This window comes from Camelina sativa, chromosome 8, assembly GCF_030686135.1.
Source record: "Camelina sativa cultivar CO46 ecotype springtype chromosome 8, ASM3068613v1".
Classification (NCBI taxonomy): domain Eukaryota; kingdom Viridiplantae; phylum Streptophyta; class Magnoliopsida; order Brassicales; family Brassicaceae; genus Camelina; species Camelina sativa.
In genome coordinates this window covers 4,898,633-4,924,815 of record NC_141887.1, presented here as the reverse complement: position 1 = coordinate 4,924,815, position 26,183 = coordinate 4,898,633, and the positions used below count along the sequence as shown (strand labels likewise).

The window sequence follows — 26,183 nt, the reverse complement described above, 5'->3', positions numbered from 1 at the left end:
GAAACAGATGAAGTATTTATCAACGTGATTTCTTTTTTTCCCCTTTCACATGTCCGATGATGATTTTATTTGCCTTTTTGCGTGGTCGGCAATAATCGTTAGGTAGCCAATTGAGACTTTTTGTTGGTTACCAATTTCAATTTGACTAAATAAACTCCTTTTGAAAAGCTATGGTACAATATTTGAAGTTTTTTTTAAAGCTGCTTACGTTACTTCAATTCTCATTTGATATCACACCGAACAACAAATAAACGGAAAAGTATCTTATTTCATGGAACCAACAATAAGGTACGAGAACTAAGAGCATACTAATCTCCCCTTGAAGGTTCGTTGACATGCTCCAAATATTATAATTTTTTTGGTAGTGTTCCAAATACTTTATCTAATTTGGATTGAATCCAATGGCTCACATGTTTTCTCAAAAGTGCACGAAACCTTTCTCCTTCAAGGACTCCACGGTCTCCTTGATGCTAACCTTCAAGGGCACGTAGTCTATGCCAAGGCTCTTTATTTTCTCCTTGGACACTTGATATGTCGACGCGTGCGGATTCTCATCCACACACCTGCGCATATATGAGACAAAAGCCTATTAGAAACCAGAGACGACCAGGACTGGACCGGTTAATATAATTTAGAAATGCTTTACCTTTCAGGGAGTGGGACATTTGGGTAAAGCTCATGCAGAATGCTAACAAGCTCGGAGTAGTGAGCGACTCTCTCGACCATACAGTAACGTCCGTTAGCTGAAGGGACCTCAAATGCTTGGATGTGCGCATTGGCTACGTCCTTAACATTAACCCATCCGAAACTCGCGTTGGGAAAGGTCTTTGCACCTGCTTATATAAAGACATGAACTCGATAATTTGGTTCTCTTAACATTTGATAAAAAGGGTCATGAGAACCAGTTGAAAGAGGAAGTGTTTATGTTTACCATTAATTAAGTTGAGTATAGCAGCAGCACTCGTGTTCAGAGTCGGCTGTAAGAGAGGACCGATCACCATTGCAGGGTTAATAGTAACGATTTCTAATCCTTTCTCTTTAGCGAGTTTCCAAGCAGCATCTTCCGCCAAGGTCTTGGATAGAACATACCACATCTGATTCCAGCCAGTATAAAAAGCAGAAACATATTTAGTTTTGAACTTGAAGAGCCTAACAAATACAGGACAATGAAGGGAGATAGTAGATGACAAGAATAATCGAATATGAGTCATCATGGCTCAAAGTTTCAACACACCTTAGAGGCCTCACAAAGCTCAGGAGTGGAGAACCAAGTTTCATCGACAGTTACATCAGGCGTGCGTGGTTTACCGTTTAAAGTAACAGCTGCCATGGAGGAGGTAACAACAACCCTTTTAACCGAAGATGCTTTGGCGCATGAATTCAAAACGTTAAGTGTCCCCTTGACAGCAGGATCAATAAGTTCAACCTGAAATAAGGGGATACAAAAGTTAAGATTCAAATCAACCCACAAAATAAAAAGCAAGCAAGTATGAAGATAATATAAAGAACCTGTGGGTCTTTGACATCATGATAAAAAGGGGAAGCAGTGTGGAAAACTCCTTGGCAGCCATCAATAGCAGAGTCGAAAGATCCTTCAACCAAAAGATCTGCTTTGAACAAGTGGAGTCTCTCCTTTGCACCTTCCAATGAGACTAAGTGTTGCGTCTTCTTCGGATCACCTAAAGATATTGTGAATCAACAAACTATTACTACTAGGATTTGTGCATGCAGATAGATAAGAAATCAAAGGACCATTCTTGCCTTCTTGATATATAAAAAGCATCAATTTTTAAGATCGTAGCTTTGATTAAACAAGAGAGAAGATTCACACTAGTACAATCAGAATCCAAATTAAGGAACCCTTTAGCGAATAAAATGTGAGGGAGATTAAAGATACGAGAAAGAGAAGGAGAGAGAGAGGGTACGGAACTGGGGTCTCGGACGGAAGCCTTAACGGTGTAGCCACGGCTGAGGAGGAACTTGACAAGCCACGAGGCGATGTAACCAGATGCTCCTGTAACACACACCACTTTACCTTCACCACTGTTCGCCATTGTTCTCGAAATCACGATTTGTGTGTGCGTTTCTGTGTAAGAGGCGGAGGGGGGCCAAATTAAGTCTTTTCCTTTATTTGGTGTTTGCTTGGGTTCCTATTTTATAAGCTTTACGTGATTTCCTTCCTCTTTACTGATGATTTTTATTTGCATTTTTTGTGGTCGGCATTAATGGTTAGGTGGCGAATGAAGACTTGTCGGTTACCAAATTCAATTTCACTTAAACATTCCTCACAAACTAATAATTATAATCATAATCCTATGTGTTGTCCAAAATAAAATATAAAATATAAAAAAATATAATCATCTCTGTAAAAATCTATACTAATAAAAAGTACAAGCTATAAACTCCGAAAGGCGTTCACATAGGATTTTAAACAATCTATCGCGATTTGACATATAACTTATTAACATTGTATACAATTTCTAAAATTTTCTATGTTAACAATTATTTTAAACAACCTCTCAGGATTTAACATGTCATTCATTAACATTTTTTTTAAATTTCCAGATTTTTTTAGAAAAAGGAAAATTTTAAATTTATGGAAATAAAAGAACTATGTACAATATCCCACATCGGCTATAAATTTTTTAGACAATAGTTCAAAACCATTATAAATAAGATTAATATGCTACCAACAACGAATGAGCAGGAAAGCTTAATTTATCAGGCGTCCAAGTTCAAAAGTTTTATATTCGGTTTGATCTGGTTTTTTATTTGATCAAACTAAAACTTTAAAAAATTTCAAATATTGAAACTATTGAAACTTTTAAAAGTTTTTAAATATTATAATATATATACTTTTTAAAATTTAAAAGTTTAAACTATTATAAATATTGAAACTTTTTAAAAGGTTCAAATTTTATATTTCGAAACTTTTTAAAAGGTTCAAATTTTATATTTCGAAACTTTTTCAAAGTTTAAAATATTATAAATATTGATGTAAAACATAAATTATCTTATTTATCTACATTTGTGCTTTTTATTTCTTATGAGCTGTAAAACATATTTTTGTGTATGATTTTATAGATGAGTTGATATTCTTTCATTAATTTTTTTATTTTTGGGTCTAAGGAAGAAGGATTGACATCGCAAGACCTTAATTTGATGTTTGAGTCAAACTTTGTGGTTTAAAGAAGAAATATGGAAGACAAACACACATGTTTAATTAGCTATACATAGGCATGACCAGGGTTACGGTTGTCACGGTTAAGGTTTATTAACCATCGGTTATGGTTAGAAATTATTGTAACCTTAACCAGAACCGTTTAACAAACGTTTAAATACGGTTACGGTTCAAGCGGTTACTGTTATATATGGTTACGGTTATTTGATAATATGATACGGTTGAGATTATTTGATGATATAATATAATTGATATTATTTATTTATAATTAATATGTTCTTATAGTGTACTCATATTTATATATTTATCATATGATTCATATTAAATAAATAATTATTAGTGTATTTTATTATGTTTTTAAAATATTATAAACCAAGTAAGAATTTTGGTTTGAGAAGTTTCTAAACGCGTGGATCTAAAACCAAATAAGTATATGGATAAAATTGTCAATAATTGGGTGCATGTGTTGACTATGCTAGTAATCATGAATTTCACAAATTTTATGAGAAAATAAATGATTTTGGTTCTTGGAGTTTGATGGGTTAACAAGTTGTGTGGTAGTTTATAAAAAGGTTTTTCAGTGGAAGAATGTGAAGAAGTTGACGAGGAAGAAGAAGAAAAAGAGTATAACGAAGAACCAAACGGTAAAAGTTACGATGACAATTAACACAAAATTTGACAATGAAAATGACAAGAAATAATATGAAGAATAAGAAAACATTTAATAAAAAACACGAAAACATAGGTGGTAGCAATGAATTAAATATGAAAACGAGTTAAATTCATGATTATAAAATTGTATCGCTTTTCTGGTGGTCAAAGAAAATGGTTTAGGATACGTGAGGTCATCAGTTTGATTTGCCTCACCTGGACGTCAAGTTAAATTTATGATTTTTTATATCAGATTTGATTTTATAACACAACTGATTTTTATATTTTTTAAAATTGTGTATCTGAAATTTAATTTTTCTCTTTAGTACTAATTTTATTTTTTTTATGAGATAATATTTTATTATCGTAATCAATCATATATAATTTTTATCAAAATATATCAAATAAACTTACACGTAAGTATCATAATATATCAAATAAACTCACGCGTAGAGTGGATTCAAAACATAATAATAGTATAATATTTGACAACTTTAAGGTGGATCTTTCCGAAAAACGTTTTTATATTTATTTCTTTACAATAATCTGATAAAGAAACTGTTACCATATGCTATATGTATTAGTAGACTTATATGACACAACTAAAATACTTTGTTACTTTGATTTTGGAATTTGGTCTCTTCGAAATAGAAGCATAAAATTGGGCAAAACTTGATGATAAGTAACACGCCTAGATTTTACCAAAAAAAAAGTTACACGCCTAGCCTTCCAACGGTGCCATATGTGATAATGTGCAATCGCAAAATGCATATGTGGATTTCAATGTGCTGCAGCAACCAGTGGTGGAGCTAGAAAATTAGCACATCAGGGTCAAAAACAATTTATTGGGGTTAATTATGCTATTTAAAATTTTTATAAGGATCAATTATACTATTTTATAGGGGTTAATTTGATTTTTTTTTCCTAAAATTTTAGCTAATTTTAAAAATTCACCAGAATCAATTGACCCACATAGTTATGTTGCCTCCATCACTAGCAGCAACTACTAGATAAGATTGAATGAAAGCTTCTAGCTTTTGTGGATCATAACTTTGGAGAAAAGCTAGAAAGAAATGAGAAACTTTCTAGCTTTTATGGTAAGTTCATCGACCGTTTCTTTACATCTCATGCTTTTGATTGCAACTCTAGATCTGGGATCTAATGATAATTCTATTTCCCTTGTGCAATTACTTCCTGCTATGTGCAGCCGTTCCTGGTTAAAGATTTGTCGATGTCATGTCGGCATTCAAATTAATCTCGGTTACCGAACCAACTCTATGTTCTCATGGCAGATTTTGCACATCTTCCCACGGATGACATTAACCCACGGCTACTCCGTCTCGATGGTGGGTGGAAGGCTGCTCAGATCCACATTTTTCGTGAGGAACAGTAGGATTCCAGAGCTGTATGTTGGTTCCCAGGGCTTTGCACGACGTTGCCGAGGATTTGACTCTCCCTCTTGCCTCCCTTCCCTGATGGATATTCTGATCTCGGTCCTGTCTTCCTGTTCTGACCATGGTGACCGTTTGGAGAAGACAAATCTGGTGGCAGTCGGCCAAGTTCGTGAGTGGTTCCAGCGTGCCGGCTCCTCCGACATAGACCTGGTTGTTGTTCTATATGGCGGCGGTGCAGAGACGTTCTCGGTCTTATTCCAAAGGTTATTTTCAATCTCGCCAACTTTCATTCCCCTCCACCATCAGCCAACGCCATATGATGCTACTCCGACCTCCGAGAGCGTCTCTAGATCTAAAGGTCCGCTGTTCTCCTTCTCGCTTTTATTGGTGGAAGAAATTTTCTTGGAAACGTTTCATCAATACCCCAGATCTGACAACAAAGACGATTGACGTCTGCCGCCTGTCATGTCTTTTCCGGCTATTGCCGAGCCTCCATCTCCGATGACGACGTTGACGTCCCGATAAGTTTCTCGAAATCAACAACCACAAAACCTAGAAGTTTCATCTTATGGGCTTGGGTTTGGGCCAAAATGTATCCTATGGATTTGAATTTCAATTCAATTACACATTTCATCAGGTTAAGCCTCAATGTAAAGGGCCAACCTTGTTCTTTTACATTTTCCTTCGAGAAGAAGAGATTATTAAAAATTTGTTCAAAAATTAGTACGGTGGTCTTTTACTCTCCCTCCGGAAACAAAAAATGAGGAATCTAGCATGGTACTGTCAAGGGGCGGGAGCTAAAGTAACTCGCCGTCGACTGCGCGAAATGTATCAGATGTATTCGTCAGGAAACTAAAAATAACAAGTTTTATCTGCAAGATGTGCAAGTGGATTTAGGATTCGACAACCTTCAAACTGTTGAGCCTGAGGACACTAGTGGCGGTTTAGCTTTATTTTATTCGAATGATTTTCCGGTTAAGTTTCTGTTGCTAGATGACTGGTTAATCGATATCGAAACTATTATTAACGGAAACAAGGTCTATTTGACATTTATTTACGGCGACCCTGTTCCTGCAAACCGCGAGTATGCGTGGGAAAGGTTAATGCGGATTGGAGTAACCCGGTCAGAGTCGTGGTTTATTATTGGTGATTTCAATGAAATAACTGGAAATCACGAGAAAAGGGGAGGAAAAAAAAAGATCGGAAGCCTCCTTTCTACCTTTCCGTGCTATGATTGATTCATGTGGGCTAATTGATTTTCCCTACCAAGGAAATCAATTTTCATGTATTGGTCAAAGGTCAAATGGTAAAATTTGTTGTCGCTTGGTTAGAGCCATGTGAAATGAAGAGTGGCATAATATATTTTCTTTCCTACACTAATGTGGAGTATATGAAGATGTGGGGTTCGGACCATCGTCCCCACCTTGCATCAATTCTAACACGTCCAAATTTTTTTTTGAGGAGGTTTATGTTTGACAAGCGTTGGATAGATAAGTCAGGCCTCAAAGAGGCAGTGGTAGATGGATGGAGAGGAGATGACAACTCTGTCGAACGATCCATCTCGAAAAAAATCCAAAATTGTAAAAGAGCAATCTCCATCTGGAAGAAAAATAATCAAACAAACTCAGAAAAGCTTATAAAGAACTCCAAGAAAAGATTGATGAGACATATGACGATGATCAAGCATCGTCAGAAACTCTCCTCAACTTAAAATGGCGTATCTGCGAAGCTTATAGAGAAGAGGAAGCATATTGGCACCAAAAAAGCAGAGAACTTTGGCTTGCAGAAGGAGATAAAAATACAAAATTCTTCCACGCTTCCACAAAACAAAGAAGGGCAAGGAACAAGATCATTGGCATCCTTAATCAACTTGGAGTTTGGGTTGATACAGAAGAAGGAATTGAAAAAGTAGCGGTGGAGTATTTTGACAATCTCTTTTCTTCCTCGAATGCGAGAGACCCTACATTGGCCATAAAGGATGTTCCTACATTGGTCACACCTGCCATGAACGAGCATCTCACAAAAGAGATCTCAGAAGAGGAGGTCAAACGAGCTTTGTTCTCTCTGAATCCGAGAAAGGTTCCAGGACCGGATGAGATGACTGCTTTGTTCGTCCAAAAATTTTGGGAAACCATAAAAGGCGATCTCCTTAAGATGGTGAAGAACTTCTTTAGCTCAGGAATCTTTGATAGCAAGCTAAATGAAACAAATATATGTTTAATCCCGAAAGGAGAATGACCTCGTGAAATGTCAAAATTTTGCCCTATTAGCCTCTGTAACGTGAGCTATAAGGTGATCTAAAAAATTTTGAGTTTACAACTCAAGAGGTTTTTGCCGGAACTTATATCTGAGACCCAATCTGCCTTTGTGTCAGGAAGATTAATCATAGATAATATCCTCATTGCTCAAGAAAATTTTCATGCCCTCCGTTCCAACCATGCCAACCGAAAGAAATTTATGGCAATTAAAACGGATATGAGTAAAGCTTATGATAGGGTGGAATGGAATTTCCTAAGAGCTTTGATGGAAAAAATGGGGTTTGATCAAAAATGGGTGGGTTGGATAATGCAATGCATTACTTCCATCTCCTACCGCATTTTGATCAATGGGGATCCCAAGAGACGGATTAGGCCAACACGGGGAATCCGTCAAGGGGACCCGATTTCTCCATATCTATTCATACTTTGTACAGAGGCGCTAATCGCTCAGATTAAGAATGCCGAAAAAGAGGGGAAGATCCAGGGATTACGTATTTCGAACGCAAGCCCACGAGTTTCCCACTTACTTTTTGCAGATGACAATCTATTCTTTTGTAGAGCTGATCCTCATCAATGCAAGAAAATTATCGATATAATCCGCTTTTATGGGGAGGCATCCGGACAAGGAATTAACTTTTCCAAATCTTCAATCATGTTTGGAACCGAGGTCCCTTCCCATATACGAGAAAAGATCAAATATATTGTTGGGATATCACAAGAAGGAGGCATGGGTACATACTTGGGTCTACCCGAGAAGATTCATGGGTCAAAGGCACAAGTATTCACATTCGTGAGGGATAAACTCCACAAGAGGGTAAACTTATGGACCTCAAAATCCCTATCCAAAGGAGGCAAGGAAGTCCTGATAAAATCAGTGGCGCAAGCAATTTCGACATATGTAATGTCGTGTTTTCTCTTACCAAAAGCTATATGTTCAAAATTAAGTAGCGCTATTGCCGATTTCTGGTGGAGCAATAAAGCAGATAGTAAAGGATTACATTGGATCTCATGGGAGCAAATGTGCACTCAACTCTCAGAAGGCGGGTTAGGCTTTCGAACACTAGAAGAATTTAATCTTGCCCTATTGGCAAAGCAATTATGGAGATTGCTAGATATTCAGATTCTCTCCTTAGTCGAGTTCTTAAAGGAAGATACTTTAGATATTGTAGCCCATTAGAGATACAAGTATCAAATCGACCTTCATATGGTTGGAGGAGCATGTTGGCGGCAAAACAGGTTCTCACGTATGGAATCCGTAAGACCATAAACTCAGGGTTCAACACGTGCATTTGGACTGAACTATGGATTCCAGATACACCAGCGCGACCGCCACAAGGGTTAAATAATGAGAGAAATCCCTTGGTTTGTGTTAACACCTTGATAGATTTCAACACAAAAAAGTGGAAAATGGAGCGTCTTTGGGAACTCTTTCCCCCGAAAGAAATTACTCTTATTTTGGGAATTAAACCAAGATTGCCTTGAGGGACGGGTATTCGTGGACCCTAACAAAGTCTGGGAATTATACCATTAAGTCTGGATATGAAGTCGCGAGAGCTATCTATCGCCCTGTTTGCGACCTCCCTCCTCAGGGACCTAGAGTTACGACACTCAAGGCGCAAGCATGGAAGTTAAAAACATCACGAAAGCTGAAGCATTTCATGTGGCAATGTGTGACTGGGTGCTTGCCAACATGCCAACGCTTGCATTATCACCATATTGGTAGAGATAAAGATTGCCCTAGATGTGGAGCGGAAGAGGAAACTATAAATCACATGCTATTTGAATATCCCCCAGCACGTCAAGTTTGGGCTTTATCAATGATTCCCACCCATCCTATGGTGTTTCCCTCATCTTCCCTATATAGCAACCTTGATTTTCTATATTGGAGCGGTAGAGACTATGGTGCACTTGATCAAAATCTGCGGACATTTTCTTGGATGATGTGGTACATTTGGAAGGCAAGAAACAAGAAAGTGTTAGAAAATATCTCTAAGTCTCCGCAAGATACAATGGTGAAAGCTATCCAAGAAGAAGAAGTTTGGAGAAGAGCAAATAATAGAGACGTAGCACCAACGGTAGTAGAAGCAAGCATACCTTCGACCCCAATTCCACAAGAATCTCTTGTATGCTTTATATATGGATCTTGGCATAAAGAGGTGGATAGGAGTGGACATGGGTGGATTGCGTCTATCGGTGATAGAATCCTGCACATGGGGCTAAAAGGATCGCGCAGAAGCTTATCCCCATTACATGCAGAGTTAGATACCCTTATTTGGGCTATGGAGTGCTTATTAGTGTTGGATTTGGATAAAGCTCTTTTTGCTACGGATTGTTCAGACATCCTAAGGATGACGTCTAATATCGAGGATTGACCGACCTTTTCATCAGAATTGAAGGATTTTACTCATTTCAGAGATAGATTTGCTAATTTTAGTATTAGATATATTTCCCGAGAGGATAATAGTCGTGCCGATAAACTTGCGAAATATGCAAGAGCACGAGGTTTCTGTTTTTCCTATGTAAGCTTGTCGGTACCTAAATGGCTCTCTCCCGAAGAAAGTCATCTCCGATAACTTAATATATGGGGTTTGATTGTCAAAAAAAAAAAAAAAAAAAAAAAAAAAACTGGGCAGAACTATGACGAATGGTTGCTGGTCCTCTCTGCTTATGCCCACCGGTCCTCTCTGGTCTCTATGCCCACCACATTATTGGATGCTATCTCTGATAATGCAACATCTGCAACACTCTCCAAACTGCAATCTTACTCTGAAACTAGATGTATAATTTTTTCACTTATGCTTAATTTGGAACTTTACATCACCAAGTGTGAACTGAAGTTGCAAGTCTTGTAAAGTTTGTCTCATTCACACATCACACCGCAGCCTTGACAAATGTGTTCACAATAGTTAATCAACAGCCACATTATATTCTCATCCGATCAATGATTATAAAAACTCAAAGATTAAATGTGCAGAGAAATATAATATCACTCCTAGTCGAATAAACTCTGTGAGACGAAGAGTCACAAGGTCTTCTTGTCGTTTCTACCATTCCAAACTCCACACCTCACACAATGGTGTGGCCGGAATTTACCACAACATTAAAAACTAGTTGCTGTACAGATGATACTAATTAATGGAAGTAGTTGGGAAGCTTTTCGAGTGCAGTTTATTTACAGATACACACTCACTTCCTTCCCAACCTAACCAAATGTGCCTCGTGCTTTGCTGCTGCTGTTACTTCCGCTGCTTTGTTAGCAGCTTCACGCTTCATTGCCCTCTTTGCACGTCTTCCTGTTGTGCTTGCAGTTTTCACCTGCTTTTCCTTAGGCTCACTTGAGGATGACCCAGAACTGGAACTGGAACTAGAACCACTGTATCTCTGGACTGGTCTGGCTTCTTGACGCCCGGATCTGACAAAACCATTGCCACCCCATCTCCGGTTTCCTATGCGAAGACTTGCGCCGTGCAAATAAAACTCGTCAAGGTCATCATCTTCATCCTCGTAGTCACAAGGAATGTCAAGATCATCATGGTAACCAAAGCTGTAGGACGCCTGTTCCATCACATCCAATGGTATAAACCATGAGGCTCTCAGGAGAAGGCACACACTCTCCTCAAACAGAAAATCTTCAATGCTGCATTGGAATAACACAGAGAATTAAGATGATCCAAACTCTTATGGAAAATCACAATAGTGCCAGAACATGTCGACAGATTGTATAACCAAACAAGAATGAGAAAAGAGTCTAATCAAGCAAATGGACTAACATGATGCAATATCTATAAAAAAGGAAACTCACCTGCCATCGAGAGCCCGGTGGACACTGAGAAAATCAAACGGATTCTTACATTGCGGGCATGTAGGACTCTCTTTGCAACTCGCCCAACGAAGTATGCACGTCACACTGGATAGATAGAAATAAATTATTCCTTTTTAAAAAACCAAAGGAGAAAGTCAGTTTCTAGGTAGGCATAGAATCAAACAAAACATAAAAAGTTGTCAAGAGGTACACAGGTTACACCTATAACCAAGCTCTACAATATGTTCATACTAGAGACTACAATTTTTTAAACCAAAAATGAAACCCAAGAAGATATTATAAATCTATCACTTGAAAGAAACCAGTAAAAGATCTAACAAGAATACCAGTAAGTATGTTCACAGCCTTTGACCATAGCAGTTTCTTGAAGAGGGATTTCACTCAAGCAAATAGCACAACAGCCACCGTGATTCCCGAAACTCGGCTCGTGGATCATCACTTCATGGATCTTCTTGTTATCCTGAACAAGGTTCAGATAAAAAAAAATCCATGAATAAAACCTCCCATATACAACAAAGAACCCACGAAGGACATCATATTAAAGAGTTATGTTAATCAAATACATGGAACATCAGTAGCAAATTAAGAATCAAACCACTCCACATTGTAAACCTGAAGAGCCCTAATCGTCTAATTCGAAATCAAACACACAATAAGGCACAAAAAAAAATCCAAACTTTACGAAACCCTAACATTTCCACATAGAAGAAGAAGCATCATCAGATGGAATCAGCTCCAACTCACGAAGCCAAGACCCACCGCAAAAGCAAATCGATATTTTTATTTTGTAGACTCGCAGAGATAAATTAAATTAGGGTAGAGCAAAAAAAAAACCTGATCTTTCAGAGCCAGTTCCTGAATACCGTCGATCACTTGCTGCTCAGACACGATCTCGGCGACGGAACTCATGGCGGCGAATGTAAATTAAATTTTATCAGTGTAGAGAGAAACGAAAAGATTGGGTAGTCGAGAAATAAGAAAGAGAGATGTTCTTCGAGAAACCTATTCGTCGAGAATAAGGAGACCTTAATCTGACGGAGGATTAGAGAGAGAGAGAGAGTGGTGGAGGAGGAAGAGGAACAGAGGATGATTCGATGAGAATGATTCGATTATACCTCAAGAACAAAAAAAAAAGTACATTAACGACAAAGAAGCCAAACCTTCTTCTTCCTTCTTGAAGTTTGATAACACCTACTAGTCTCGCGACAGGTGGGATAATGAGAACGACGTAGTATCCCGCGACATTGGCTAAAATAGGAGATATTATAAAACATCGATATTACATAATACGTAATTTGTTTATGTAATATTGATATATTACAAAACATGTAATTATTATTCTTGAAGAAAAATACATCATAGACTACAGGAAGTGAACCCCCTCCCAAAAAAAAAAAAAAGAAAATCTTTGAGTTTGATAGACAAAGACCTAAACTCAAAATAATTCAAGAAAAGAAAAAAGTACTAATTAAATGTTGGCTTGAATACGATGTTTAGATTGTTACATGATGAATGGCGATTTGAATCGTTGCAAACTGTTGAAAAGATGGATTAAAAGATTCTCTAATTTGATTTCCTTCTCTAAATCAAGTAGACTGATGTACGCTAGTGAAGCTTCACAGTGGTGGTTGTCTAAGAGCCAAAAAAGAGTTGGGACTAGTATCATCCGAGGGTTTGGGAGAGTAGTAACTAGTAACCTTGTTGCAACTTGCAAGAGGCAGGCAAGGTTAGATAAATATCAAATTTTGGTTTTTTTTTTTTTTTAATTCATTCTTCCTTTAAATTAGGTGGTAGGACTTTGAATTCTCTAAACTCCATAAAAGAACTGTAACCAATTTAGTTATACCAAAAAAAGTAAAAGAAAAAAGAGGAACATATAGAAAAAAGCTTCGCCGAAAAATCAAAATATTCACAAAAAGCCTTTCACATTACTATTCAGTATTCACACAAAAAATGAAAATGGATAAAGAGGTAATTAAATTAGTTAGGCAAGTAGTGCACAGTGGTATAATCCCATAATTAAGGATTTATAACTAAAAAAAAAATATTCAACATTTCAAGGAAAAATTAAAAAGAAAAAAAAAACTTTGCTTTTCTCTCTAGTCAGAATCTGTCTTTTGGGAGTCTCTTTTCTCGCTTTAAGCTGCGAAGTAGTAAGAGTATAGAGAGATAGATAGAGATCATCATGCCATGCCTCTAGATTCTCTCTCTCTCCGTTTCAATTCCTTCAAATCTCTCTCTCTCTCTCTTCCGTTTGTTTGCTGGAGGAGTTGAAATCACAGAGACGCACATTTGAATTCGCTTATGTTTGATTGGAACATCGTCGGCTCGTCCTTCTTACTGTTTGGATCGATTTGAATCTAATTCGAGCTGAAGAAAAGCTCTGCTCTAGCTTTCGAATTTTGAATTCAAGATCGAACGATCATAGTGATGCGGATACGATTCCGTCATTGCACGACGTCTCTTTGATTGATTTTGTTCCACTTTTTGAGCTTGACTAGTGTTGAAGGTTTACCTCGGCTGTTGGGTTTTTGTTTGCGCCTTCTGAGGAGCTTCGTTTTGTTAATTGTTTGTATGTCGAGGAACGGACGAATGGCTTCGTCGTCGGATCTTAGCAGAGCAGGTCTAGTGGCGGTGACGAGGGATGTTGAGCAGGTCGGTGTTGCTAATTTTGTCAATTTAGGTCTTGTTTTTATGATTCCACTGCTAAGGTTAGGTATTATTGGTCGTTCTACTTAATTTTTAGGTCCAGCTAGATTATTATATAAGTTAAGCTCTCTGCCGAATTCTAAGGTAGGATTATTTTCATAGCTGCTGCGTCCTAAAATTTTGAGCAATTCCTAGGTTAGTGACGTGCTTTAGCTAAATGCTTAAGTCTAGAAGCTCGATTCAAGCTTTATTAGAGTTCTATAAGGTGCAATTTCTCAGAATATATAGTATTGATCAGCTGACTTTTTAGTCACTTTCCTTAGTCCTCTTTTCATTTTGTATGATTGATATTTTAGTGTGTCCCAATGCTTCTTCTCTTCGTGATTCCTACAATTGTATCTAAAAGCTTAATAACTCCTTTGGCAATATGTATATTTCACCTACTTTCCTAATGAAAAAAGTTTCTTATCAATTTGCTTAGGCTATTACTGCCCTTAAAAAGGGAGCGTATTTGCTTAAGTATGGCAGAAGGGGAAAGCCTAAGTTCTGTCCATTTCGCCTTTCAAATGTAAGTCTCTGTTCTTTCCGTTTTCTTTTAATTCTATGTGAGCATCATTATGTTAATCGAACTTTCCGTTCTCATGTGTACCTGAGGATTCCTTATGAGCCTATAGAGTCCTTTTGTTTTGTTATATATTTCATCTCTGCTGCTTGATGTGTGCATGGTCTCGTTGTTCTGTGTTCTAAGTAAATAGTCTGTCCTGTAACTTTCAGGATGAATCTGTTTTGATATGGTTCTCGGGGAAGGAGGAGAAACATTTGAAGCTAAGCCATGTTTCCAGGATCATATCTGGGCAGCGCACTGTAAGTTTTGATATCCCAGGATGATGTGATTTAATTCTCCCTTGAGCTGGCGATTAAAAATGTTCAGAATAATTATGTTATACTAGACTCGTCCATTTCATTGCGTTTAAATGGTTGGATCTCTATTTCTGCGTAGAAGTATCCTCTTCTAGTTGTGTCCGAGTTCTACTATCATATTTGTGAGTGGGATTGTCCTCCTAATGTGATCTGAATTTGTTGTTTATAATTGTCCCAAGTGGTGCATGTTATGCACAAGGCTCTTTTCTTAGTCATTTTTCAACTTAAACTCAAATGATTACTAGGTGCTTATAGTAGGTTTGTTTCGATTCATCAAAAAAATTTCATTTCAATTCAGCGAGGCATGTGGGTCTTGATTTGACTTTTTATGTTCCATGCATCTTTTCATGAGCCAATTTTTGTAGTCGTAAGTTGCATATTTGGGCCTCGCCTATCTAGTGTGATTTTCTTATAAGTCTCGCAATGTTGCTTCTCTTGCAGCCTATTTTTCAGAGATATCCACGTCCCGAGAAGGAATATCAATCCTTTTCGCTAATATACGATGAGAGGTCACTTGATTTGGTGAGATTTTCCTTTTAGTAAATTCTTACTAATTTCTTCTATGAAATCATTATCCATCATGAAAATGTCTGTTATTATTATTGAAAGTCCATTAACTAGGGTTTGTATTTCATTCATAGATATGCAAGGATAAAGATGAGGCTGAAGTGTGGTTTAGTGGTTTAAAAGCCTTGATCTCGCGTTGTCATCAACGGAAATGGAGGACTGAATCGAGAAGTGATGGGACGCCATCCGAAGCTAATAGTCCGAGAACATATACCCGGAGAAGCTCCCCTTTACATTCTCCATTTAGCAGCAATGACTGTTTCCAGAAGGTACTAGAGTGATATATTCCACTTCATTTTGTGCATGTCTTAACTAAGGTAATATTCTTTTACATTTTAGGATGGTTCGAATCACCATCGTCTTCAGAGTCCATATGAGAGCCCGCCTAAGAATGGCATGGACAAGGCATTTTCAGATATGTCATTGTATGCAGTTCCTCCGAAAAGTTTTTTTCCCTCAGATTCGGCAACTATTTCAGTTCACTCTTTGTCATCTGGAGGCTCTGATACACTACATGGTCACAGGAAAGGTATGGGTATGGATGCTTTTAGAGTTAGTCTATCAAGTGCGATTAGTGCATCAAGTCATGGTTCTGGTCATGATGATGGAGACGCATTGGGAGACGTTTTTATGTGGGGAGAAGGAATAGGCGACGGTGTTTTAGGTGGTGGAAACCATAGAGTCGGAAGTTCGTTGGAGATAAAAATGGATTCCTTATTGCCAAAAGCTTTAGAGTCAACTATAGTACTTGATGTCCAGAATATTGCTTGTGGTGGACAACATGCTGTCCTTGTGACAAAACAAGGAGAAAGTTTTTCTTGGGGAGAGGAATCTGAAGGTAGGCTTGGCCATGGTGTAGATTCCAATGTTCAACATCCAAAGCTCATTGATGCACTCGGCACCACAAATATTGAGCTTGTAGCATGTGGTGAATACCATAGTTGTGCAGTTTCTCTATCAGGGGATTTATATACCTGGGGTAAAGGAGATTTTGGTATTCTGGGACATGGAAATGAAGTCAGTCACTGGGTCCCCAAAAGAGTAAATTTTCTGATGGAAGGGATACATGTATCATCCATCGCTTGTGGACCTTACCACACAGCTGTTGTGACTTCTGCTGGGCAGTTGTTTACTTTTGGTGATGGTACCTTTGGTGTTTTGGGCCATGGAGACAAGAAAAGTGTTTTCATACCTAGAGAGGTAGACTCCTTGAAAGGTCTTCGCACTGTTCGGGCAGCCTGTGGTGTATGGCACACAGCCGCAGTTGTCGAAGTCATGGTTGGCAGCTCCAGCTCGAGTAACTGCTCCTCGGGAAAGCTCTTTACTTGGGGTGATGGTGACAAGAGTCGTCTTGGTCACGGCGACAAAGAACCAAAACTTGTGCCTACCTGTGTTGCAGCTCTTGTAGAACCCAATTTTTGTCAAGTTGCGTGTGGACATAGCCTAACAGTTGCACTTACAACAGCGGGCCATGTCTATACTATGGGCAGTCCTGTTTATGGTCAGCTTGGAAACCCACATGCAGATGGAAAGGTTCCAGCCCGTGTTGAAGGTAAACTTCACAAGAGTTTTGTCGAAGAGATTGCTTGCGGTGCTTATCATGTTGCAGTTTTAACTTCAAGGACTGAGGTTTACACTTGGGGAAAAGGATCAAATGGTAGACTAGGCCATGGGGACGCAGATGACCGAAATTCCCCGACATTGGTAGAGTCGCTTAAGGATAAACAGGTGAAAAGTATTGCCTGTGGTTCTAACTTCACTGCAGCTGTCTGCCTTCACAAGTGGGCATCAGGGATGGACCAGTCCATGTGTTCAGGTTGCCGTCAGCCTTTCAATTTCAAGAGAAAGCGGCACAATTGCTATAACTGTGGACTTGTGTTTTGCCATTCTTGCACTAATAAAAAGTCCCTGAAGGCTTGTATGGCACCGAACCCTAACAAACCATATCGAGTGTGTGACAAGTGTTTTAACAAATTGAAAAAGGCCATGGAAACGGATCCATCATCTCACTCTTCGTTGAGTCGAAGAGAAAGTGTCAACCAGGGATCAGATGCAATTGACAGAGATGAGAAATTAGATTCTAGATCAGATGGACAGTTAGCTAGATTCTCATTGTTGGAGCCCATGAGGCAAGTGGATACTCGATCCAAGAAAAATAAGAAATACGAATTCAATAGTAGCCGTGTCTCACCAATACCAAGTGGAGGCTCTCACCGGGGTTCACTAAACATAACCAAATCTTTTAATCCAACTTTTGGATCATCAAAGAAGTTCTTCTCAGCGTCTGTTCCTGGTTCCCGAATTGCGTCTCGGGCAACTTCACCAATATCAAGACGTCCTAGCCCACCGCGCTCAACAACGCCAACTCCCACTCTTTCAGGATTAACTACGCCGAAAATTTTCGTGGATGATACCAAGATAACCAGTGATCACCTAAGCCAGGAGGTGGTTATGCTAAGATCTCAAGTAAGCTGTTTTCCATGCTCCAATTTTTGCTCCTTATTCCATAATTCGTTACACTTTCCACACAATTAGGAAGAATGCATTGTCAGTGAGATTATGCTTTTTTTCTTTTCAAATGTCCAGTTGTGTTTCTGGTTCATATTGCTTACTTTCTAGTCATTAAAGAATGGGTCTTTTATTTACTTGTGTACCTAGATAGAGTGTGATTATGCTCCTCGAATTAGTTTGTTTAGTTGGTGAAAAACATTTATCGGCTCATTCGTTGCAATTTGACTCCTTTTCTAATTAACTACTAAACTATTTAACAGGTTGAAAATCTTACCCGGAAGGCACAACTTCAAGAAGTTGAACTGGAAAGAACAACCAAACAGCTAAAGGAGGCATTGGCAATTGCTAACGAAGAAACAGCGAGATGCAAGGCAGCAAAAGAAGTGATTAAATCACTTACCGCTCAAGTAAATTCTAAATTCTTACTCGGTGCTGATGAAGTGTACTAAAATGATGTATGCAACTTACTAATTGTTTCAATGAATCAATGCAGCTGAAAGACATGGCTGAAAGACTTCCTGTTGGATCAGCTAGGAGTATCAAGTCTCCTTCTCTTAATTCATTTGGCTCCAGTCCTGATTACGTTGCCCCTTCTTCTAACACCTTAAACCGTCCTAACAATCGAGAAAGTGAGTCTGATGGCCTAACCTCTGTCTCAATGTTCTCTAACGGGGCAAGCACGCCTGTCTTCGATGGTGCAAATTACCGACAGCAAGCGAATCAGGCTGCTGAATCAATAAATAGAATCAGCACACGATCAAAAGAAAGTGAACCCCGTAATGAAAATGAATGGGTTGAACAAGATGAACCTGGTGTGTACATCACTCTCACAGCCTTGGCGGGAGGTGCAAGGGATCTCAAGCGCGTCCGTTTCAGGTACGAAAGTTCTTCTTTTATTTAAGAGGTTTAGTTGGAATGTTTGGATGCTCTTTTTTTTTTGTTGGTTATGAATGAACGTGATCCGAGGATGATTTTGATTGCAGCCGTAAACGGTTTAGCGAGAAACAAGCAGAAGAGTGGTGGGCAGAGAACAGAGGACGAGTTTACGAACAATACAATGTACGCATAGTCGTTGACAAATCCAGTGTGGGTGTAGGAAGTGAAGACTTGACTCATTAAAAATTCTTTACCTTACCCCCACCAAAAATAACACATAAAACCTGAGTTTCCCACTCATCCATTCTTTTTTGGTCGACACAGGTTTGATAGGTTTATTATTATATGGGGGCTTATAACAAGCAAGAGAGTAGTTTCATTATAGTTTGGGTGTTTTCATTTGTAAATTCTTTTGTAAATTCTATAAGCATACATTGTTTTCTTTCTTTGTCTCTATAAATGCTATCAGTTAATGTTGTAATGCAAACAGCACTAATGGTTTGGAGAAGATTGTCAAGCACGAATGCGGTTTGTTATAAGAGAAAGCAAGAGATTTCTTCACACGAATGTTATTTCAAATGCAACCATTTTTGTATCAAATCTACTTTTAGTTAGATTCGTTCAATCAGAGTCTCAGCGAATATCCATCTTAATATTGTATTGTTAAAATGTAGTATTATTTTCTTTGGGAAAATGTTGAAAATAACATGAACTTACAAAAAAATATTGAGGAAAACATAAAATCACAGACTTTTTGTTTATTTTCTAGTTAAATCAAGAAATTTCGTTGACTTTACCAAATAAGTACAACATTAAAGTGTTTTGTAAAGTAGTTGACGGAACAAATTAGTGGTATAATTATCACATAATTACTAGATTTTAACCCGTGGTACACCGAGGCATATAATTTTTATTATAATTTATATTTTTGTTGTATCTATTTGTTAAATATTGGATGTTTTGTAAATAGAGAAATAACTAAATTTTCCGGCTGTTGTGCGGATAAATATTTATATTATTTTTTTAACCCGCAATACACTTAATGACAATTTGTTTGTTATATTTAGTTTGTTTTGTTTCGTGTTTGAGATTCTATTTTGATTTTTAGTTATTATAACAAAAAATAAGGGATCTAAATACATAATAAGTAATTTTTATGCTGTGATGAAGTCACATTTTTTCTAATGATTTAATTATTTTACACAATCTTAGTTAAATTAACTTGATTTTATGTCAAATATTCTAATATTAGTAGTGTTGATAAATAATTAAATGAGGATTTAACCCGTGTTAACACAAATTTAATAATATTTTATTAATTCTAACATGTTCTCTTTATAACTCATCTACTATATAACCACATTATATAGTATTTTAAACTTTTTAATTTTACATATTCGTAATCATTAAAATTTTTATTAAGTTTATATATGTTAATTATATTTAAATAAATGTCAATCGAAGTTTTTCTTACGTTAATAATCAAATCTCACAGGTTTTGGAAAACAAAATTGGAATCAAATTGTTGTTTTCTTTGTTTGCGAATGATTCAGATATATAATATCTTTAGAACACAACAGAATGTATGGTTAAATATATGATAGTTTCTGTTTCTATATTGATTACTGTTATTTATTTAGTTGGAATGATATGTAAAATATTTAGGAAACAAAATCTGTAGTAATGTTAGTTTTGGAAATTTTTTAGGGGTTAATGTTGTAAATAACTTTTTAAATAAACAAAAGTAAAAGGGCATAACACAAATGTACTTCAAAAATGTTAATATAGATTATAATTTATATGTTAATAGATTCCATTAAAACTAAAATGCTGTTGTTTTAAGTTTTGACATTTTTTCTTTATTTTATTTGACAAGTTCCATATTAAAACCTGTCAACTTATTTACAGTGAAACTAGAAGATATCAAGTGCTATAAAACACAAATCAATATTTTCTCCAAAAATTATAATATAATAATAAAAATCAGCAACAGTGGACCAGTTATAACTCACTTATTATTTGCTGATGATTCTCTGTTCTTCACTTTAGCCAATGATAAATCGTGCAAGGCCTTGAAAATGATCTTCACAACTTATGAAAAAGCTTCGGGACAAGCCATCAATCTCAGGAAATCATCCATCACCTTTGGAAGCAGAGTCAAGCCACAAGTTAAAAGAAGAATACGAAGAATTATGGGGATACACAATGATGGAGCAGGAAAATATTTAGGTTTGCCAGAAGAGTTTACAAAGAAAAAATCAGAGATGTTCCAGTTTATTTTGGAAAAGGTAAAAGACAGAACACAAGGCTGGAACAAACAATTTCTATCACCGGGTGGGAAAGAGGTACTCCTGAAATCAATAGCTCTTGCTATGCCAATTTTCTCCATGAACATATATAAACTCCCAAAAGAGATTTGTGAGGAAATAAACAGCATATTGGCAAGATATTGGTGGGGATCAGATGATGATACGAGAGGTATGCACTGGTTTGCATGGAACAGATTGAGTTTACCAAAAAAGGAAGGGGGCTTAGGATTCAGAGATCTAGAACATTTTAACAGTACTTTTCTCAGCAAACTTGCATGGAGGATATTACAAAACCCCCAGTGTATGATGGCAAAGGTTTTAAAAGCAAGGTACTTTGGAGATACCAACATTCTCAATGCCACTGACAAAGCAAAATCATCCTACATATGGAAATCTATCATTCATGGACGAGATATTTTGAAGACAGGACTACGGTACGTTATTGGAGATGGAACAAAGATCAGTACATGGGAAGATCCTTGGTTACCACTAAACCCACTGCGGGCACCACAACCAAAGAATAATTTTGATACAACGGAAAATTTGAGGGTTACAGAGTTAATGAATACAGAAAGAACTTGGTGGAATGAAGAAAAGATAAAAGCAGTAATTCAGGAAACTGACGTTAATACAGTCTTGGCAATCAAAATATGTGATGAAGCACAGGAAGATCTAATAGGATGGCACTATACAAGGAATGGTATCCATACAGTCAAATCAGCTTATTGGCTCTCAACACATTCTTCGGAACAACATATCCTCCTCTAGGTAATCCTACACTCAAGGCTGCAGTCTGGAAATTAAAAATAGCCCCAAAGATTAAGTATTCTTTTGACGATTACTATCTGGAGCACTAGCAACAGGAGCCCAATTGAAATATTGACATATAAGTAATCAGTCTTTATGTCGACGGTGTTGTCTTGATGACGAAACATCAAATCATCTATTTTTTGGGTGTTCTTATGCTCAAGCTCTCTGGAAAGCCTCAGGGATACCATTTTCCAGCTTATTAGACCCTCATAAAAGTTTAGAAGACAAGCTGCAACTGCTTATAACTCAAAGTTCAATGAAATAAGTTACAGAGGTAAACCAACAGTTACCATTTTGGATTCTATGGAGACTATGGAAGAATAGAAACATCCTCACTTTCTAACGAAGAAATATCAGTTGGAGATCATGTCTACGTAACACAAAAAAGGACACTTGTGAATGGATCAACGCTAAGACATTTGTGACATCTCTTCAACCACCATCATATCAAGTAAACTCACGATTCAGAATCACAACACATTGGCAGACGCCAGAAGAAGGATGGATGAAGTGCAACTATGATGCTTCCTTTATCAATCACGAAACAAAGTCAAAAGCTGGATGGATCTTCATGTTGAAGGCTTTTATGTTGGGTCTGGTCATGCGAAAGGGAAATGCACAACCAATCCATTAGAGAGTGAATTTCAAGCACTGATAATGGCAATGCAACATTCACATATTAAAGGTATCAAGAACATCCATCTAGAAGGGGATAACAAAGAGATCTTCAACCTGTTACAAGGAAAAACCAAAAACTTCTCAGTTATCAATTGGATCAGAGATGTGAAGAAATGGAGATCAAAATTTGAAAATGTCAAATTCAGTTGGGTACCAAGGGAAAGCAACAAATGTGCAGATATGTTGGCGAGAGCAGTCATACCAAACAATGCAAATGTTCACTATTACTTTTATGTTCCAGCATTTATCATTCCCAACTTACATTGTGACTATTCTGCTTCTGCAAGCAATTAATAAAGTTTTCAGTGTTAAAAAAAAAAAAATAAATAAAAATTATTGTTATATTTGTTTAAAAAGTTATTTTGTTTGAGAGAGTATTTACTTTTAATATTGTAATTATTTGGTAAATTTACATATATCTTTTTAAATACTAATTGTTTTAGATTATTATAGTATTTTAATTTGTTTGATGTATTTTACCATTTTATATTGTTTGTTGTATTTGCATAATTATTTATATTTAAAAGTATTAATTATTATATTCTAATAGTGAGCAAATAAAATTTATTAATTTATCAACCACATAAATTTAGTCTTACCAAACCCACCGATATGGAACATTAAAACACATTTTTTTCTTAATAGATTGAGTAATATATCTTCGTTTTTAAAAAATTTAAATCACAACATATGCAGAAAAAAATTTACATATTTATTTATCATATGTATATATGATAATTCAAACCAATTTGTAAATGAATTAAAAAATGATAGAGAATCATAATTTAATGTCTTAACAAAATCTTCTAAATATAGTTATTAAAATAATAATTTGGATAGTTATATATAAAGTCTTACTTTTAAAAACATTATTATTGATTTACATTTTTTTTAAATTAATTAGTAATTATCTTCCATAATTGACGATTCCGTAATTAACGAGAGAGAAAATATTTTTTTTGGAAATTAATAATTATTTAAAAGATTGTATTAGTCCAATATTAAAATTATATTTTAAAAAATAAACATTTGCCTTATGACATAATGTCATGACAATATAATTTTTTACACTTTATAAGATTAGTTTCATATTTATATTTTTCAATTAATATAGTAGGATATTTTACAAATGATCATATTTATACAATAAGAACTTAGAAGTACATTTTAGTAATGAATGTAACACGTTACCTTTTTTTGTTTGATACACCAAATTCCATTTTTTCCTGGTCAACCACTATTACCGTTTTACATATAAAGGCTATTCAAAAATATAAATATCTTACTTACATACGCTCAACTCATCAAATATCAAACAATTAATGACCAACCAAATAAAATTAGATACACAGGTTTTGAAGAGTTACACCAACCTCTGCCTACCACTAAACACTTAGTTTCTTTTGTTTGGTCGACCAGTTCTGAAAAAAATGTTTACTCCATAGATAAAATGCATTATTAGACATTTTGAGATGAAGAAGAATACTCATACCATGGCGTCCTGCTTCCACCCTTCTGCTATGGCTACAAACCGCCGCGAAGAAGACTCCATCATACTTTTCTCAGCATCAAACTCTCCTGATGAGTTCTCCTCAGCCTCCTCTTCATTTTCATCTTCACCACTCCCAACCCCTGACCGCTACTCCTTAACCGTCACTAACCTCTCCTACACCATCCATCACACCCCAATACTCAACTCTGTGTCATTAGCTGCTGAGTCCTCTAAAATCCTGGCCGTGGTTGGACCGAGTGGAACAGGAAAATCCACCCTTTTGAAGATCATATCAGGAAGAGTAAACCACAAGGCACTGGATCCATCTTCCGGGATTTTGATAAACAATCGTAAAATCACTGACTACAATCAGCTACGCAGGGTGTGCGGGTTTGTACCGCAGGACGATGATCTGCTGCCTCTGCTTACCGTGAAAGAGACGTTAATGTATAGCGCCAAATTCAGTTTGAGAGATTCAACGGCTAAGGAAAGAGAAGAAAGAGTTGAGAGCTTGTTGAGTGATCTAGGTCTTGTTCTTGTCCAAGACAGCTTCGTTGGAGAAGGAGACGAAGAGGATCGTGGCGTCTCGGGCGGAGAGCGGAAGAGAGTCTCTATAGCCGTTGAGATGATCCGTGACCCACCCATTCTGCTTCTTGACGAACCAACCTCCGGTTTGGATAGTCGAAACTCGCTTCAGGTCGTTGAGCTTTTGGCTACTATGGCTAAATCCAAACAGAGAACTGTCCTCTTCTCCATCCATCAGCCTAGCTATCGTATACTTGATTACATCTCCGATTACTTGATTCTCTCCCGCGGATCGGTTATTCACTTTGGGAGTCTTGAACATCTCGAGGACTCGATAGCGAAACTAGGGTTTCAGATTCCAGAACAGCTGAATCCGATAGAATTCGCCATGGAGATAGTTGAGTCCTTGAGAGATTCGAAGCCAGACTCGGTAACCGCCATAGAATCAGCATCCATCTGGCCTGAAAACAACGAAAACGATGTGATTACCGCAAAGAAACAAGAGTTGCGTGTCCTTGACGTCACCGAGATCTCATATCTCTGTTCGAGGTTTTGCAAGATCATCTACAGAACAAAGCAACTATTTCTGGCGCGAACGATGCAAGCGGTTGTAGCTGGATTAGGTCTAGGAAGCGTCTACACGAGGCTCAAGCGTGACGAAGAAGGCGTAGCCGAGCGGCTTGGTCTATTCGCTTTCAGCTTAAGCTTCCTCCTCTCTTCAACAGTCGAAGCACTTCCCATTTACCTCCGTGAGCGTCGCGTCCTGATGAAAGAATCGTCTCGTGGATCATACAGGATCTCATCCTACATGATCGCCAACACTATTGCCTTCGTACCGTTCCTCTTTGTTGTATCTCTCCTCTTCTCCATCCCAGTCTACTGGATCGTTGGCCTAAACCCGTCGATGGAAGCCTTCTCCTTCTTCGTCCTCTGCGTCTGGCTCATCATCCTCATGGCTAGTTCTCTGGTGCTCTTCCTCAGCGCAGTTTCTCCTGACTTCATCTCCGGAAACTCGCTCATCTGCACCGTTCTTGGAGCTTTCTTTCTCTTCTCCGGATACTTTATCCCCAAAGAGAAGATCCCTAAACCATGGATGTTCATGTACTACGTGTCGCTGTACCGTTACCCGCTGGAGTCGATGGTGGTGAACGAGTACTGGAGCATGCGAACAGAGTGCTTCTCTGGTGGGGACTCGGGCTGCTTGATGACCGGAGAGGATGTGTTGAAGAAGAGAGGGCTTGACAAGGACACGAGGTGGATCAATGTCGGGATCATGCTTGCCTTCTTCGTGTTTTATCGAATCCTCTGCTGGGGGATTCTACTCAGAAAGGCTTCCAAGTCAACCCATTAATGATTTCACTGTACAATGCATTTATTTACTGTATATCGTGTCCAAAGATACAGTTTTAACAGTCTTTCAGATATGTATACTACTTCTTTGACAGTTTCTGACATGGGTTTGGTCAAGAACAATTTGTAGGCAAAACTGGCATATTACAGGTTTCAAATGCAAAGAAAGCTAAACTTATGTATGTGTT

General features: G+C 37.4%; 5 protein-coding genes, 1 long non-coding RNA gene and 1 pseudogene across 7 annotated transcripts; 5 read left to right on the top strand and 2 right to left on the bottom strand.

Moving 5' to 3' along the window:
• Positions 1-248: 248 nt before the first annotated feature.
• On the bottom strand, positions 249-2,276 carry LOC104706270 (phenylacetaldehyde reductase). Its single transcript, XM_010422446.3, has 6 exons — positions 1,931-2,276; positions 1,510-1,679; positions 1,235-1,426; positions 932-1,094; positions 647-833; positions 249-563 (listed from the first exon to the last, which is right to left on the bottom strand). The coding sequence occupies exons 1-6, from the start codon at positions 2,052-2,054 to the stop codon at positions 419-421; spliced, it is 981 nt and encodes a 326-aa protein (XP_010420748.1). The 5' UTR covers positions 2,055-2,276; the 3' UTR covers positions 249-418.
• Positions 2,277-4,601: 2,325 nt separating this feature from the next.
• LOC104706269 (uncharacterized) lies at positions 4,602-5,946 on the top strand. The gene is made up of 2 exons (XR_754429.3): positions 4,602-4,929; positions 5,040-5,946. It is a non-coding gene; the product is annotated as an uncharacterized LOC104706269 (long non-coding RNA).
• Positions 5,947-8,702: 2,756 nt separating this feature from the next.
• LOC147939686 (uncharacterized) lies at positions 8,703-9,856 on the top strand (annotated as a pseudogene).
• Positions 9,857-10,446: 590 nt separating this feature from the next.
• On the bottom strand, positions 10,447-12,723 carry LOC104706267 (uncharacterized). The gene is made up of 4 exons (XM_010422442.3): positions 12,142-12,723; positions 11,634-11,767; positions 11,287-11,391; positions 10,447-11,121 (listed from the first exon to the last, which is right to left on the bottom strand). Exons 1-4 carry the CDS (start codon positions 12,214-12,216, stop codon positions 10,671-10,673), a joined length of 765 nt encoding a protein of 254 aa, XP_010420744.1. The 5' UTR covers positions 12,217-12,723; the 3' UTR covers positions 10,447-10,670.
• A 630-nt stretch (positions 12,724-13,353) lies between these two features.
• Positions 13,354-19,392, top strand: LOC104770301 (PH, RCC1 and FYVE domains-containing protein 1). Of its 2 annotated transcripts, XM_087462198.1 has the most exons (10): positions 13,354-13,962; positions 14,438-14,524; positions 14,731-14,820; positions 15,319-15,399; positions 15,519-15,713; positions 15,784-15,869; positions 15,969-17,910; positions 18,216-18,362; positions 18,449-18,831; positions 18,939-19,392. In XM_087462198.1, the coding sequence occupies exons 1-10, from the start codon at positions 13,882-13,884 to the stop codon at positions 19,072-19,074; spliced, it is 3,228 nt and encodes a 1,075-aa protein (XP_087318324.1). In that variant the 5' UTR covers positions 13,354-13,881; the 3' UTR covers positions 19,075-19,392. The 2 variants fall into 2 exon arrangements, with proteins under 2 accessions (XP_087318324.1, XP_087318323.1); XM_087462197.1 differs by having other exon boundaries at positions 15,784-17,910.
• Positions 19,393-22,511: 3,119 nt separating this feature from the next.
• Positions 22,512-22,922, top strand: LOC147939685 (uncharacterized). Its single transcript, XM_087460986.1, has one exon. The coding sequence runs from the start codon at positions 22,512-22,514 to the stop codon at positions 22,920-22,922; it is 411 nt and encodes a 136-aa protein (XP_087317112.1).
• A 1,061-nt stretch (positions 22,923-23,983) lies between these two features.
• Positions 23,984-26,177, top strand: LOC104706265 (ABC transporter G family member 23). The gene has a single exon (XM_010422440.3). It carries the CDS (start codon positions 24,101-24,103, stop codon positions 25,994-25,996), a length of 1,896 nt encoding a protein of 631 aa, XP_010420742.1. The 5' UTR covers positions 23,984-24,100; the 3' UTR covers positions 25,997-26,177.
• Positions 26,178-26,183: the final 6 nt, after the last annotated feature.

What these genes read in the sequence shown, in the direction of transcription:
- LOC104706270 (XM_010422446.3), bottom strand. Translation starts at nt 2,054, where the DNA reads ATGGCGAACAGTGGTGAAGGTAAAGTGGTGTGTGTTACAGGAGCATCT. An exon ending in ATGATGTCAAAGACCCACAG is followed by an intron (nt 1,427 to 1,509) that starts GTTCTTTATATT and finishes CCCTTATTTCAG; the next exon opens with GTTGAACTTATTGATCCTGC. An exon ending in TATACTCAACTTAATTAATG is followed by an intron (nt 834 to 931) that starts GTAAACATAAAC and finishes TTATATAAGCAG; the next exon opens with GTGCAAAGACCTTTCCCAAC.
- LOC104706267 (XM_010422442.3), bottom strand. Translation starts at nt 12,216, where the DNA reads ATGAGTTCCGTCGCCGAGATCGTGTCTGAGCAGCAAGTGATCGACGGT. An exon ending in AACTGGCTCTGAAAGATCAG is followed by an intron (nt 11,768 to 12,141) that starts GTTTTTTTTTTG and finishes AACCTTGTTCAG; the next exon opens with GATAACAAGAAGATCCATGA. An exon ending in CACCGGGCTCTCGATGGCAG is followed by an intron (nt 11,122 to 11,286) that starts GTGAGTTTCCTT and finishes ATTCCAATGCAG; the next exon opens with CATTGAAGATTTTCTGTTTG.
- LOC104770301 (XM_087462197.1), top strand. Translation starts at nt 13,882, where the DNA reads ATGTCGAGGAACGGACGAATGGCTTCGTCGTCGGATCTTAGCAGAGCA. An exon ending in ATGAGAGGTCACTTGATTTG is followed by an intron (nt 15,400 to 15,518) that starts GTGAGATTTTCC and finishes TTTCATTCATAG; the next exon opens with ATATGCAAGGATAAAGATGA. An exon ending in TTAAATCACTTACCGCTCAA is followed by an intron (nt 18,363 to 18,448) that starts GTAAATTCTAAA and finishes GAATCAATGCAG; the next exon opens with CTGAAAGACATGGCTGAAAG.
- LOC147939685 (XM_087460986.1), top strand. Translation starts at nt 22,512, where the DNA reads ATGGATCTTCATGTTGAAGGCTTTTATGTTGGGTCTGGTCATGCGAAA.
- LOC104706265 (XM_010422440.3), top strand. Translation starts at nt 24,101, where the DNA reads ATGAAGAAGAATACTCATACCATGGCGTCCTGCTTCCACCCTTCTGCT.